Consider the following 14653-nt stretch of genomic DNA (forward strand, 5'->3'; position numbering starts at 1 on the left):
TGGACCACCAGGAAATTCCCAAGAGATCATATTTGTTTAATGGCCAGCACAGAGCAGTTCCCTAAATGGAAGCCAATTATTACTTTATCAGCCCTATTGATACATCTATGAAAAGAGCATGTTTATATGGTCAGCCTAGGAAAACAGGGTACATGAACACCCCCAAGGAAGGGAAGAGCGAGCCTGGTTGATGGTGCTACAATCACTTCAGTCCCCAAACAGCTGTTCTCAGTGGTGGTTTCCCTTGTGCAGGGAGAAAATAGCCTGCCCCCAACACCTCAACCATCCGCCTTCCTTTGGCTCTGATTCCTGCTCACCCAGCACCTTTCTGATCAGTAATTCCATCACCCATTTCCCTGTACGGGGAACGGGCAGCCCTAGATGAGCAATGAGGCCAGTACAGTCCGTGAACAGCCTTCTGCTCGGCGCCCCAGTCTCGTGTGAGTTCATTCTCTGGGGCACTCGGAAAACCAAGTGCTCGAGACCATCACTGCTGGGGTTCTGAGCCCGGAACTGAGGAAGGGCCTGACCAAAACTGTCCTTCCTCTGAACCCCTAGACATTACCCTCATGGTCACCCCCCAACTGGGTCGGCCATCAGGAATTCCTGCAGGGCCTCCCAGAAATCGAGAGGCCTGGGTTCAATTACCTTATTTGAGAATCCAGGGAAAATAAAAATGAACACTTGTCAAGACAGGTTTTTTGGTTTTTTTTTTAAATAGCTTTATTTATTTTTTATTTTTTTGGCCGTGCTGCACGGCTTATGGGATCTTAGTTCCCCAGGCCCTCGGCAGTGAAGCACGGAGTCCTAACCACTGGACCACCAGGGAATTCCCAAGACAGGTTTTTATAGTACATTTTAAACATTTACATTGAATAAATTAACACATTTTAAGACACACAACAGAATGCCGTTTAACTGTGCTAGTCACAGGATAATTGCATGGACCTGCCTTTCTCAGGGCACAGAAAGCCCTTCTCTGTTTCTTCTCTCTGTTCGCCTGGTGACTCCATTTCACCACCTCATGCTTCAAAATTCAGCTCCTCTGCTGTGAATCCTTCTTTGACTTCCTTGTGAGGACGTTCTCTGAACTGATTTATGCAACTGCATACTTTCATTATTGTAATTTGGAATTGGTAGTGCTGCCTCCCACTGGCCTGGGAATTCCCTGAAGGAAGGGATTGTGTAAACACTAGTATGTAACCCCAGCACCTGGCAGTGAGCTTGGCAAGCAGTAGATGCTAAGTGAACGGATGGAGGGATGGAAAGATGAGAAGGTTCTATCAGGGACAAAGTGTTTAAAATGAGACCAAGAGCAGGAGTCCTGAGACAGGAAGTGGTCTGGGGAAGCTCCCCTGTCCGGTAAGTGGCTGGGGAGCTGCGCCTGCAGCCCTGCACTTCTCTGGATCCTGGACGGCATTCCTGTCTAAGGCTCAGCTGGTCCCCTCACCTGGGACAGCCTCACTTCTTTCTGGTAAAATCCCTGCCCATCTTCAAGCTCGGTTCAACAGCAACCGCCATCCGTGGCACCTGGACACAGTCACACAAAGCTCAGAGTTGGCATGTGAGAAGCAACAACTTGAAACAGGAAATGTCTTTACCCTCATGCTCTCTTCTCCCTTCCTTGTAATATCTAAAAACAAGAGCAGCTCTCCAGAAGCTGTGGTTGGCCACTTGTGAAAAGGAAGCAGAGGCTTTGGGTGGAAGTCATGACAAGACTGCAGCATGAGGAATTTGGATGAGGAATCCTTGCTGCAATCATTTCTTTCACAGTGGTTGGTTGTAAGACAGTGCTCTACGGGCATGAACCAACTGGCAGTGAAGAAACCATTGTAGCTTCCACAGGCTTCTCCAAAGCTTCTCGACAAAACTTACTGAGCACATAGCCCAGGGCTAGACAATACTGTCATTAGATACTTTTCATTCCTGAGGCCATGGCAGACAGAACTAGTGGATCACATGACTCCTTCCCACCAAGCCAGAGAAGCAGCCCATCTCAATGTTGCAATCCAGGCAGCTGCAATCAATTGACTGAGGTTGGTGCATGCCATCAAATCTACTTAACGTTTCATTTTATCACATGCCAGGCCCATTGCTAGGAGATGCAGAGATGAATAAAACAATGTCTCTGCCCTCAAGTCTGGAGGCAGGATGTGGGTAGGGGTTGGGAAGAGACAATCCTGTGAACACGTACTTATAACCAGGTGAAGTCTAAAACCAGGATTAGATGTCTGAATACAGTCTTGTGGAAGCACATACTAAGCAATGATTAATTCTGCCTGAAAGTGTGGTCCAGAGGTGGGTCTTGAAGGATGAATAGGAGTTGACTAGGCCAAGCAAGGTGGGAAGGGCATTCCTGGCAAAAGGACTAACATATACTAAGGCTTGGGATCCAGAAAACACTGGAGTGGGTATAAGGAGAAGAAAACCTATACCCAGGGTGGGGAGGACTTTTCCCTGCGTCTCTCTAAGCCACAGATACGACATCTGTAAAAATAATAGTACCTACCTCATAAAGTTGTGGTGAGGGTTGAATAAGATAATATGTAATGCCCCCACACAGTGCCTGGTTCAAGAAAAGTCAGCTCCTTTTGATGTCTCCAGAATACCAAGGGGCAGAATTCCCTGGCAGTCCAGTGGTTAGGACTCCACGCTTTCACTGCTGAGGGCCCAGTTTCGATCCTTGGTCGGGGAACTAAGATCCCACAAGCCTCCTGGCATGGCCAAAAAAAAAAAAAACCAGAATACCAAGGGACATGAAGTTGATCTCTGGCAACAGAGCCAGATTAGGTTTAAAGTAGAAGAACATCAGATTTTTTTTAATGTTATATTTTCCGTGACTAAAATGCATGTTTATATTAGAAGAGTTGAAAATATTTTAAAAAGAGAAAGAAGAAAAGAAAACCAATCTGAGGATTGTAACCTGGGAGACAGTCTTTCAGAAAGCTCTGAGGACTGTTCTACCTGTTATAGAAGCTTTTGAGACAAAAGGTTCTACATCAAAGTAACATACTGACAGTTTCCATAGTCCAAGAAGGCGAGTAGTGGGTTATTTTGACCTCTTTACAGGATTGAGAAAGAAATGTCTCCTAAGAAGTTACCTTGCTTGTGCCAGGAGAAAACTGCTTTTTTTTTTCAGGGGGCGGGGGGTGACCAGGCATTGCTGTGTCTTCTCAGGGGATCTAGTTAATGTATCATACAGCTGCTCATTGCACACTAAAGGGAGGGGGTGGTGGCTCAAATGGGCAGAGAGAGAATTTTACGCTTAAAAACGTTCTCGTCCTGCCTTGCAAATATTCTTATTTTATTGGTTAGAAGGGGCTTCTCGCCGCGTGGGCACCGCAGGCTCCAGCTCTGGGACGAGCCACACCCTGTCCCATTCCCAGAGATGGACCTTGGCCTTCCATCTCTCAGTCTTAGTTCTTTATCTAGGAAATGATTCTAAGATTTCAGCTGAGCACCCCTTCCTCACTGTAGCTGACCTAACTGGGCCAAGCTTTTGTACAGGTTGGGGGGAGGGAGGGGAGGGAGCCAACCCAGGGGCTTGTATGTTTAACGTGCAATTTCCTGTCTCTAGGAAGACCACAGGGTGGTGATGGCTGTGGGGAGCTTGGGCATCCTTCAGTCCACTGGTATCTAGCCAGCATCTACCTCGTCTGAGGCTCAGACTCCTTTTGGCTCAGGGGAGGGGGGAGAGTCAGTAAGCCAGCAACAAGCCCATTCACAGCCATGATGGCCAGAAACGGAGCCCTCACCACCCCAAGAATCAGGCCTGTGGGTCATGGCACAAGGCTTGCCTCCAGAAATCCACTCAGCTGCCCCCTTGTCAGGGAAGGCAGCCTTTCCTGGCTCCGCTCCTTCTAGACCAGGCCAGGCTCCTGAATTAGTACCCTCAGGGTCCCACGCTCTTCTCCTTTAAAGCACTTTCCGCAGTTGAAATCTTAGTAGGATTCTTTGATGTCTCTCCCCCACCATTCTAGAAACTGCAGGGCCTGGTTGAGGGCTTTGTTTCCTCACTGCAGTCGACTTCAAAAAAATGCACCACATAAGAGCTGTGAGTTGAGTTTATTCAGTTTCTCACTGAGCTCTGAGAAACTGTTCCGAAGAGGTAACGGAGGAGCCAGGATATATATAAATTTTTTTTTGTTATGTCTGGGACCATGCTGGTGGGGGTGGGTGGAAGGGGCTCTGGAAACACAACAGTGTAAAGAAAAAAATGTTGCCTGTCATTCCAGTTCTACAAGGATCAAGCCGTTAGCCACTGCAGTCGCCCACCCAATGGAAAGAAAAACACCTAGTCGAACATAACAAGATTACTGCTAACCGCAGAGAACAGACATCTTCAGTTAATGATTGAGTACTTTTCTATGTTTGGGAAGACACAGGAATCTGGGGTCATTGAATTTTTTCTGTAGTTGTGTCTCTTAACTACCTAGGGGCGGTGTCCAAAGCACAGAATTTCCCTCGGGTGGATGGATGGTGGGCGACAGCAGCGGCTAATGGTTGATCCTCGTAGAACTGGAATTGCAGGCAACATTTCTTTTCTTTACATTGCTGTGTTTCCAGAGCCTCCCCTAGGCACTGTCCCTGACATACAAGGGGCACTCAACAAATGCACTGATAAGGGAGAAAGCCAGGTAATACCATTCCCTTTTACAGGCAATAAAACAGGCCCAAACAGGAGATCCAACTGCTTTATGCCCCTATTTCTATAGTAGGAGGACCAGGGAGCACAAGGTCACACCTAAGGGCCTCCCAGGTCCTCCACCTTCTCCTCCTCCTCCTCTGCTCCTCCAAGGGCACTGCAGAGCCAGGCCCCAGCCCCAGAAACAAGACAAGCTTCCCAGGAAAAGATCCTAGGGCAGGAGGGGAGCAAGTGACAGCCTATTTATAACAATAGCACTTACAATGTATCAGACACTGTTCTTCCACAGCAACTCTTTGAGGCAGGTTCTATTAGCACCACCATTTTAAAGGTGAAGAAATGGAGGCACAAAGAGCTAAGTGGCATGTCCGAGATAGTAGCGGGGCCTAGGTGATGGAACTGAGGCTGTAGAGCTGGAGGCTGCACTATTATCCACTGAGTCGCCTCTGTCACAGCGCAGAACATCAGCATAGACGTCGGAAGTCATGTGTTCTTGGGCTTCCCTGGTTGCGCAGTGGATAGGAGTCTGCTTGCCAATGAAGGGGGCACAGGTTCAATCCCTGGTCCAGGAAGATCCCACATGCCGCAGAGCAGCTAGGCCTGTGCGCCACAACTACTGAGCCTGTGCTCTAGAGCCCAAGTGCCACAACTACTGAAGACCGCGTGCTTAGAGCCCGTGCTCCGCAACAAGAGAAGCCCCCGCTCGCCGCAACTAGAGAAAACCCTCGTGCAGCAACGAAGACCCAACACAGCCAAAAATAAATAAACAAAAAAAAATTTTTTTTAATAAAAAAAAAAAAGGCGTGTGTTCTTCTAGCTCAGCCTTGAGTGTCCCATGTCCTTGTTTCTTCATGGGTCAATTGAGATCCTTGATAACGGCTAGCCGATAGAGTTGTTGGGACATTAACTCACTTAGAGTTTAGTACAGTGCCCAGCATATAATAAGCGATCAGTGAATGTTAATTATTGACATTCTTGTTACTGTTATGGGTGTTCTGCGCCTGCGGAGGAGTGCAGGGCTGTATCCTGGCACGGTCTGCAGTTCAGGTCACTCTGTAAACCAGGGGTGCAGGGTCCCTCGCCTCCCCTCCCCAGCCCAGAGAGGGAGGGGCCGAGAGGAAGGGGGCCCACCACTCCTGGCCCCGCCCCACCAGGCTTAAAAAAAAGAAAGAAAAAAAAAGGACGCTAAGCGCAGGCGCAGAAAGCCAGCCGTAAGCCTGGCGCCAGCTCAGAAGTGCAAAAGCATGGAGGGGCGCGCGAACTCCCGGGGCGAGCCCCGCGCCTGGCCCGCCGGGTCCGTGCTGTGCCGCGGCTGCGTGGAGCCGCTGATCTTCCTTGCCAACTTCGCCTTGGTCCTGCAGGGCCCGGTCACCACGCAGTACCTGTGGCACCGCTTCAGTGCCGACCTTGGCTACAACGGCACTCGTGACAGGGGCAGCTGCAGCAACCATAGCGTGGACCCCACCGCGCAGGTAGGGGCGGCGGGGAGAAGCGAGGAGCGTGGCAGGGGCGGGCCCTGGGCTGGAGTGTGGGGGCAGCGGAGCGGGCGGGGCCTGCGTAAAGGTTGGGGGCAGCCCAGCGGGTTAGGATACTGGGTGGTGGGCGGGGCCGGAGCAAAGTTGGGGCTTGACTGAGAAATGCGTTGCAGGGATGCTTAAAGTTGATCTAGGTAAAGCGAGTTTGAGGGTTAACAAAAGAGGGTGTCCACTGAAAAAAAATGCACAAACTGAGGGACTTCCCTGGTGGCGCAGTGGTTGGGAATCTGCCTGCCAATGCATGGGACACGGGTTCGAGCCCCGGCCCCGGAAGATCCCACACGCCGCGGAGCAACTAAGCCCGTGCGCCACAACTACTGAGCCTGCGCTCTAGAGCCCGCGAGCCACAACTACTAAAGTCCGCGCACTTAGAGCCCATGCTCTGCAACAAGAGAAGCCACCACAATGAGAAGACCACGCGGTGCAATGAAGACCCAACACAACCAAAAATAAATAAATAAGTAAAATTAAAAAAAAAAAAAGCACAAACTGAAAGTTGAGAATTATGTTTTATTTGGCGGACTTTCTGAGGACTCAGGCCCGGGAGGCAGTCTCTGAGATAGCTCTGAGGGACTGTTCCCAAGAGGTAAGGAAGTCGCCAGGATATATAGGAGTTTTGCAATAAAAACCAGGTAGTTGGAACATCGAAAGATTACTGTTAATTGAGGAAAACCAGACATCTCAAGTTACTGGACTGTTTTTTTTTTTTTTGGCTGCACCACCTGGCTTGTGGGCTCTTAGTTTTCCAACCAGGGGTTGAACCCAGCCCCAGCAGTGAAAGCGCCAAGTCCTAAAAATTGGACCACCAGGGAATTCCCACAAGTCAATGAATTTAGCACTTTTCTAAGTAAGGGAAGATGCAGGAGCCTGGGCTTATTGAAATCACTCCTCTGATATGCACCTTAGCTCTCTAGAGCCAGTATCCTGTTCTTTCCCATCCTGAGTCTGTACTTGGGGGTGGCTGCAGTGGCTGAGGGCTTGGCGGTGGGCAGCCTGTTTGTCTCCATCCTGAGTTCCCTCAGGGCTCAGCATCAGGGGCGGCAGTAGTGGCTGAGGGCTTGATGGCCGCAGCATCCTTTGTTTGCTGATGTGGCAGGCAACGTTTTTCATTCACAGTGCTAAAAGTGAGAGAACGGATCTTGCCCATTTCCCATACCCCTCCAGTGTCAGTTTTTAAGAGTTGTACTAAAATTCTCTGAGGTTTAGGGCTCCAAAGAAAGTCCTCATCCCTGTATCTCCCAGGTTGGTGATGGTGTGGGCGATGGGCAGCCCAGAGTGAGGAATGGCACCCTGGTAATAAGACTCTTGCCTCCGCAGGAAGTGGAGACGCTTACCTCCCACTGGACCCTCTACATGAACATGGGCGGCTTCCTGGTGGGACTCTTCTCGTGCACGCTGCTGGGCGCCTGGAGTGACTGTGTGGGCCGCCGCCCGCTGCTGGTGCTGGCCTCCCTCGGCCTTCTGCTCCAGACCGTGCTGTCCATCCTTGTGGTACAGCTGCAGCTCCACGTTGGCTACTTTGTGCTGGGCCGCATCCTTTGTGCCCTCCTCGGCGATTTCGGTGGCCTCCTGGCTGCTGGCTTTGCCTCTGTGGCAGATGTCAGCTCCAGCCGCACCCGTACCATCCGAATGGCCCTGCTGGAAGCGTGCATCGGGGTAGCAGGGATGCTGGCGAGTCTCATTGGTGGCAACTGGCTCCACGAGCAGGGTTATGCCAACCCCTTCTGGCTGGCCTTGGCCTTGCTGATTGCCATGACTCTCTATGCAGCATTCTGCTTTGGTGAGACAGTGAAAGAGCCGACACGTGCCCGGCTCTTCACACTCCGTCACCACCGATCCATCGTCCAGCTCTACGTGACCCAGGCCCCGGAGAAGTCCAGGAAGCACTTAGCCCTGTACTCGTTGGCCATCTTCGTGGTGATCACCGTGCACTTTGGGGCCCAGGACATCCTGACCCTCTATGAGCTGAGCACACCCCTCTGCTGGGACTCTAGGCTGATTGGCTACGGTTCTGCGGCTCAGCACCTCCCATACCTCACCAGCCTGCTGGGCCTGAGGCTTCTGCAGTACTGCCTGGCCGACACCTGGGTGGCTGAGATCGGTCTGGCCTTCAACATCATGGGGATGGTGGTCTTTGCATTTGCTACCATTACACCCCTCATGTTCACAGGTAAAGTGTGTATGAGTTCAGGGACAGTTTGTCTCAGAATTGCTGGGTGAAAACTGGGGACTGGCCACCTGCTGCCGCCAAATGTAGTTCATGCCCATGTCTTTGGAAACATCACTGTGCCCCTAGCCTGCACTGGAGGACAGACAACTAAGAAACCTCATAAAAATGCCATCTTTGTTATACAGAACATATAGACCTTCAATAGCCAAAGTAATTCATTCACATTACCAACCATAAATATTGTTAGTAAGATAGAGCCAAAGACAAAAAAATTGCTCTTACACTAATTGCTCCACTCCTTGGCCTCCCACAGCCTATATTCATGGTGCTCTTAAGCAAAGTCCAAGCTATTAATGCCTTAATACTCACTTCTCTGATAAGAATCACAGGACCTATCTCAAATATCCTTGGTCAGCTTCTTTGGGTTTTTAAAAAAGCCAGTCTTCTCAGACCGCAGCTATCAAATTCCTGCTTGTGTTGGTTCTTCTTTTCTTTCTTTCTTTTTTTTTTTTTTTGGTGGGAGGGGGCAGCTGTGAATGAGGAAGTTAACTTTCCTGAATGGACAGATTTATTTTAATAGAGCCCTAAAGTGTGTACAGTCAGCCATTCTGTAATCACAGATTTCCTAATGTGGCTGCTCTCCTGGACGGTGCTGATGGGGACCAGGTACCTTTTTCAGGAGATGCTCACAGCATCTTCCATGGACTCGGTGCTGGGCTCAACGCCTTCGGGGGTGCAGAGATGATGAAGACACTGTCATTGCTCTGGGATTTGGGGGCCTTTCACCTGAAGGGGCCCTGGGGGGCCTCATCGTGAATGCACTTCAGAGGCGCCACTGTTTTTTAGCAGTTTGCAGTTTTTGTTGAGGAGGTAACTGTTGCACAAGGGAGAGAAATGGTTACGAAGGAAACAGTGTAAGCCTGTGAGTAACTAAATGTCAAGGGAAAAGGAACTTGCATTTACTGTGTGCTTGCTGTGCCCCATCATTGTCTCCTTCCCCATCAGGGAAGTTCTTCTGTGTCTAATCCGAGTCCCTCATGGCGTAGGTACAGGACCTCTGCTACATCTCACTTGGGCACCCCTCTCCCCAACCCCATTTCCTTGATGATTGTTTCTTTCTTCACAGGGTACGGGCTCCTCTTCCTGTCATTGGTCGTCACGCCTATCATCCGGGCCAAGCTCTCCAGGCTGGTGAGAGAGTCAGAGCAGGGTGAGTATCAGGGTTAGCCTGTGTCTGGTTCCTCATGCCCAGTGTTTCCTGAACTGTGCAGAGGGCAGCCACGGGCCAGGAGGCAGCTTACCTTCCTGCCTCCCACCCTGGAGAAATAAGTAGCCAAGACAACTGCATTGCTGTCACAGTGCCCAGGGCTGGCAGAGAACCACAGCGATTTGAATTTTCAGACCACAGAGTTGGAATTTGCAGTCAGCAGCATACGATTATATTCTTTTGGATAAGCCAAGCAGAGGATTTACTCTCTCCAGACTTCAGCTTTTCCATCTGTAAAGTGGATGTGACGATGCCAGAGTTCCCTGCTTCCCTGGGGTCAGAGTGTCCAACTTTGTGATGTAGGTTTCACTGTCTCCACATGGCAGATGAAGCAGAGGCCCAGAGGGTTAAATTGATTCACCTGAGGTCACTCAGTAAGTGGTGGAGCTAGGATGCACACCCAGGTCTGTTTCTAAGCGTGGCAGGTCTGGGGATCTGGGTTTTAATCCTGGCTCTGTCACACCGGCTGTGTGATCTGGGCCTGTTTCCTCATCTGTAACACATGTGAATTGCTCTTTTTTGTGTGTGGGGGAGGGGTTCTTTTATAGTTTTTAAATTTAATTAATTAATTTATTTATTTTTGGCTGCATTGGGTCTTCCTTGCTGCGCGCGGGCTTTCTCTAGTTGCGGGGAGTGGGGGCTACTCTTCGTTGCGGTGTGCAGGCTTCTCATTGCGGTGGCTTCTCTTGTTACGGAGCGCAGACTCTAGGTGTGCAGGCTTCAGTAGTTATGGCACGAGGGCTCAGTAGTTGTGGCTCAGAGGCTCTTGAGTGCAGGCTCAGTAGTTGTGGTGCGCAGGCTTAGTTGCTCTGTGGCATGTGGGATCTTCCCGGACCAGGGCTCAAACCCGTGTCCCCTGCATTGGCAGGCGGATTCTTAACGACTGCGCCACCAGGGAAGTCCCGTGAATTGCTCTTGATGACATCTGTAGGCCCTTCGAGCTCTGACAGTCTGATAGTTTAATCTCAACTTCTGTTGGGCTGTTGCTTATTTTGCAAAATTTGTGTTCTGCTGGCATATCGATTCTATTTATTTTAAAATTTTTGGCTGCGTTGGGTCTTTGTTGCTGCACGCGGGCTTTCCCTAGTTGCGGTGAGCGGGGTCTACTCATCGTTGCCATGCGCGGGCTTCTCATTGCAGTGGCTTCTCTTGTTGCAGAGCACGGGCTCTAGGTGAGTGGGCTTCAGTAGTTGTGGCTCGCGGGCTCAGTTGCTCCGTGGCATGTGGGACCTTCCGGACCAGGGTTCGAACCCGTGTCCCTGCATTGGCAGGCGGATTCTTAACCAATGTGACAGCAGGGAAGTCCCGTGCTGTCATATCTATAAAGAATAGCTTCCATTGTTGCTTTTGTTGTGCTCATCCATGTACAATGCTTGGTGTCAGTCTATTTATCTCTTGTAAAAATAAAATACAGTGTGTGTGTGTGTGTGAAAAAAAAAAGAATAGCTTCTCAGGCCTCTTGGTCCTTAGATCCCAATCCGGAAACATGTGGCTCATCCACTTTTCCCCATCTGCCCTGGAAGTAGGATCTGGTGATGGCAGGGACTCTGGTGCCATGTATAGCCCACCATGGGTTCTGTTATCCTCAGAACCCATGTGCCTTCATTGACTCACTCAATAAGCATTTTTCTAGCACCTTCACTGTGCCCAGAGATGCCAAGGGGAACAGGAGAAAAGAACAGCTCTTACCAACTGGCTGCCTCCAGGGGGCCAGGCCGTGTGATAGGTATAGCACATATATACCTATCATGCGATTATAGTGTTACTATGAAACACTATAATCTATGAAAGGTATTATCCTTATTTAACAGAAGGGGGACAGAAACCCAGAAAGGTAAGTGTCTTATTCGGTGATCACACAGCTAATAAGTGTTGAAACTGAGAATTAGCCCAGAAATTTATCCTAAACAGGAGATGATTCCAAAGGGGATAAACCCAAAACCATTTTATCAGACTTTTGCTAGAAGACATCACATGTACTTGTAATATATAGATTTAATAACAGCCATTTGTTTTGTAGCACAGGTGCTTTCCACGCATGACCTCGTCGAAGCCTTCTCACAGCACATGATGTAGGACTTATAGCTGAGGAAGGTGACACTCAGAGAGGTTAAGTGACTTGCTCCAGGTCACACAGCTGCGAGGTAGTGGTGTCAGGATTTGCATTTAGGTCTTTCAAATTCCTGAGTGTGGTATTTATTTCTTCACAGGCGCTCTCTTTTCTGCTGTGGCCTGTGTGAATGGCTTGGCCATGCTGACAGCCTCCGGCATCTTCAACTCGCTCTACCCAGCCACCCTGAACTTCATGAAGGGCTTCCCTTTCCTCCTGGGAGCTGGCCTCCTCTTCATCCCGGCCGTCCTGATTGGGTAATGCAGGGCCCTGACCCTGGCTCAGAATGGAGCCCTTTACCCTAAAGGATACCTTTACCTTTAGGATACCCTAAAGGTATCCTCTTCCTCCTCCTCCTTCCAACCTCCTCAGTCCTGGAGCTCTTCCCCTGTGGGTGTCTCAGTCCCAGCCTGACTCTCCCCTTGCAGATGGTTGCCTAATCGTCTGGGAGCGATTCCCCGGGAGCAAGGCAGAGGCCGGTAGGGAAAGGGTCAGGCTCACAGTGCTTCTTGGCAAGGCTATGTTCTCGCACCCAGTTCCCCTCATCCCCCTCCATTCCCATTTTACAGATGGAACTACGGTGGCAGAAATGTGCTAAAAGGAAGCCTGGAGAGCTTCCTCGGCTAGTTGTGACTGGGCCACACGCTAACCTGACCCACTTGTTTCTTCCCCCAGAGCCCTCTGTCTCTGGACATTGTCTTCCACCTCTCAGCTTGGGGAGGGGCATACCTGGACCAGCCCATCCAATAAAGCCTGTGTCACTTCTCCAGGAGTTGAGGGTCCCCCGTGTTAAATCTGAACCCTCTCTCTGGTCTCTCACAGGATACTGGAAAGGGCTAATCATTGCCCTGAATTCCAGCAGTTTCCCCAGAGCCCCTGATGTGCCTGGACCAGAGGACGGGGGGCGAGAGGAGCAACGTGAGCACTAACCAACTGGAAGTAGATGCCTTTGGATCCCAGCCCTCAGTAGCAGCGGCAGCTCCCCTCAAAGGGCGGTGTTCACCTTGGACCAGGTGGTCAAGCTCGACCAAGGCCCCCACCTCATCCACGCCATGCCTGCCTATGATTCTAGGATCTGGAATTGTAACCCAGACAGTCCCACTCAGGGCAGGTGGTGTGGGAGCCATTTAGAACAGGGATCTGTTTACCCTTTAGTCCATCAATCACATAGAACCCTCCAGGGGAGAGGACAGTTCCTGATGGAGGGACCAGCTGAAGCACGAGGGCCATAGCACCTCTGCTTCCAACCCAAACTGTGCAGCTCACGGTGCTCAGTTCACGGCCAAGCAGCTACCAGTCACTCCTTAGTGATGAATAGGGTACCACTGGTCAGTGCCAGCTTTGGGGGGAGGGAGGGTTGTGGGAGGGACTTGGTGCCACCTGGAGGGAGAGTGCTGTGTGGGAATCAATCCCCTGGGCTTAGCAGTGCCAATCATAAGAAGTCAGTATAATCGCCCTGGAATGAACCTTCCGGCCCCCAAGGCATTGGGCTGTGGGGCCTTCTGTTTTCCTGTTCCTAGTTTGCCCACCGTAGGTCAGACAGAAGTGGCTGCTGGAAGGGACAGGGGCCCCTGAGTTGCCATGGGATTGGTACTGGGCGTGGCCAGCTCAGTCCTCATCTGACTGCCCATTCTCTTCTCCGGAGCTGCTGGGAGGCGAAGGGCTGCCACGCTTGCATCAGGTCAGCAGAGAAGCTCCGGGCAGAGCCCTGGCTGCTCATTCCTCAGGGTCAGAGATCTACTCCTTGAAGACACCTTGCCCTGGTCTTCCTGGCTACACCAAACCAAGCAGAATCAGTTTTTGTTACCACTCAGCCCTCTAACACCTCCCATTGCTGGGCATTTCAGCAGGGCCATGTGCTGACACCATCCCTCGAGCATCTGTAGCTCAACAGGAACCTGGAGATGGGCCCGACTCCCCAAAGAATGAGGGGCCCATTTCTAGGGCGTTAGGAAAGCCTGGACCTGAAGTTGCAAGGCAGAATGGGATTTGGTATTAAGGCACTGGCTTTGATGAGGGCCATAAGCCCTCAAACAAATCAGATGACACTTGACTCTTCAAAACAGAATTGGCCACAGGGCATGGCCCCCTGCTGGTATTTCTACCCTCATTCTCTCTCACCTTCCCTGCTAGCCAGTTTTCTGGCTAGAAATCACGCAGGTAAAATGGGGGTGGCCCAGAGCAAACTAGGGTCAGCTGTGGCCCTCTGTAGCCTGGGCCTGTTTGCAGATTCCCATCTCACTGTCCCCTGTCATTGGGAGATCAAGCAAGGAGAGGCCCCCTCCACTGACTGTCCCAGCAGTGAGGATGGTAGGAAAAAGGCTCTGGGCTGGCCTCAGGCCCAGGCTCTACTCCGGGCATTGCCTCTGGCTTGTGTGTGGCCTTGAGCAAGGCCCTCTATAAAGGGTTAGATCAGCAATGCCTCTAATTGTCTGATCATGGTTGGACAAGTTAGGAGACACTAGATTAAATACTGTTTTAAGATCCTTCCTATCTCATATATTCTAGAATGGAATGCCTCTATTCACAGACCTAGGGGAAGGATAAATGAGTTGGAGCTGGACTTTTGACTTTTGAGTGTTTCTTGGTCATGAGCAATTCTTGGTCTTGGAGAGGGGTGGGGTGAGGCTGACTCAGCCCCGACCTGGGAGCCGCAGCTACAGCCCAGCCAAGCAGAAAACCCTGACCCCGCAGACCAGGCTGCAATGTCAGAGCAGGCTGGGGGGCGGGTGGCGAAAGGCTGTTTCTCAGCCCTCTGTCTCAGGACCGGCCCTGTGAGACCAGGCCTAGGCGGAAGGTGCAGGCCAGGGTGCCTGCCCTGGCTGCGATCTGGGCAGTGTTTGTTACGGCAGGGGAGGCTGGCCCCTGAACACACTGGCCTGGCCAGGGGAGGGTCGTCGCTTCAGCTGCTCTGGTGGGGCCCGGG

The 14653-nt window shown here is 51.0% G+C and overlaps 1 protein-coding gene across 1 annotated transcript; it reads left to right on the forward strand.

The window, feature by feature from the left end:
* The first annotated feature begins 5849 nt into the window (after positions 1–5849).
* On the forward strand, positions 5850–14290 carry SLC46A1 (solute carrier family 46 member 1). Its single transcript, XM_007183901.2, has 5 exons — positions 5850–6117; positions 7498–8350; positions 9477–9560; positions 11828–11984; positions 12550–14290. The coding sequence occupies exons 1-5, from the start codon at positions 5890–5892 to the stop codon at positions 12605–12607; spliced, it is 1380 nt and encodes a 459-aa protein (XP_007183963.2). The 5' UTR covers positions 5850–5889; the 3' UTR covers positions 12608–14290.
* The last annotated feature ends 363 nt before the right edge of the window (positions 14291–14653 follow it).

Source organism: Balaenoptera acutorostrata, chromosome 20, assembly GCF_949987535.1.
Source record: "Balaenoptera acutorostrata chromosome 20, mBalAcu1.1, whole genome shotgun sequence".
NCBI classification, from domain to species: Eukaryota; Metazoa; Chordata; class Mammalia; order Artiodactyla; family Balaenopteridae; genus Balaenoptera; species Balaenoptera acutorostrata.

What these genes read in the sequence shown, in the direction of transcription:
- SLC46A1 (XM_007183901.2), top strand. Translation starts at nt 5,890, where the DNA reads ATGGAGGGGCGCGCGAACTCCCGGGGCGAGCCCCGCGCCTGGCCCGCC. An exon ending in TACACCCCTCATGTTCACAG is followed by an intron (nt 8,351 to 9,476) that starts GTAAAGTGTGTA and finishes CTTTCTTCACAG; the next exon opens with GGTACGGGCTCCTCTTCCTG. An exon ending in GGTGAGAGAGTCAGAGCAGG is followed by an intron (nt 9,561 to 11,827) that starts GTGAGTATCAGG and finishes ATTTCTTCACAG; the next exon opens with GCGCTCTCTTTTCTGCTGTG.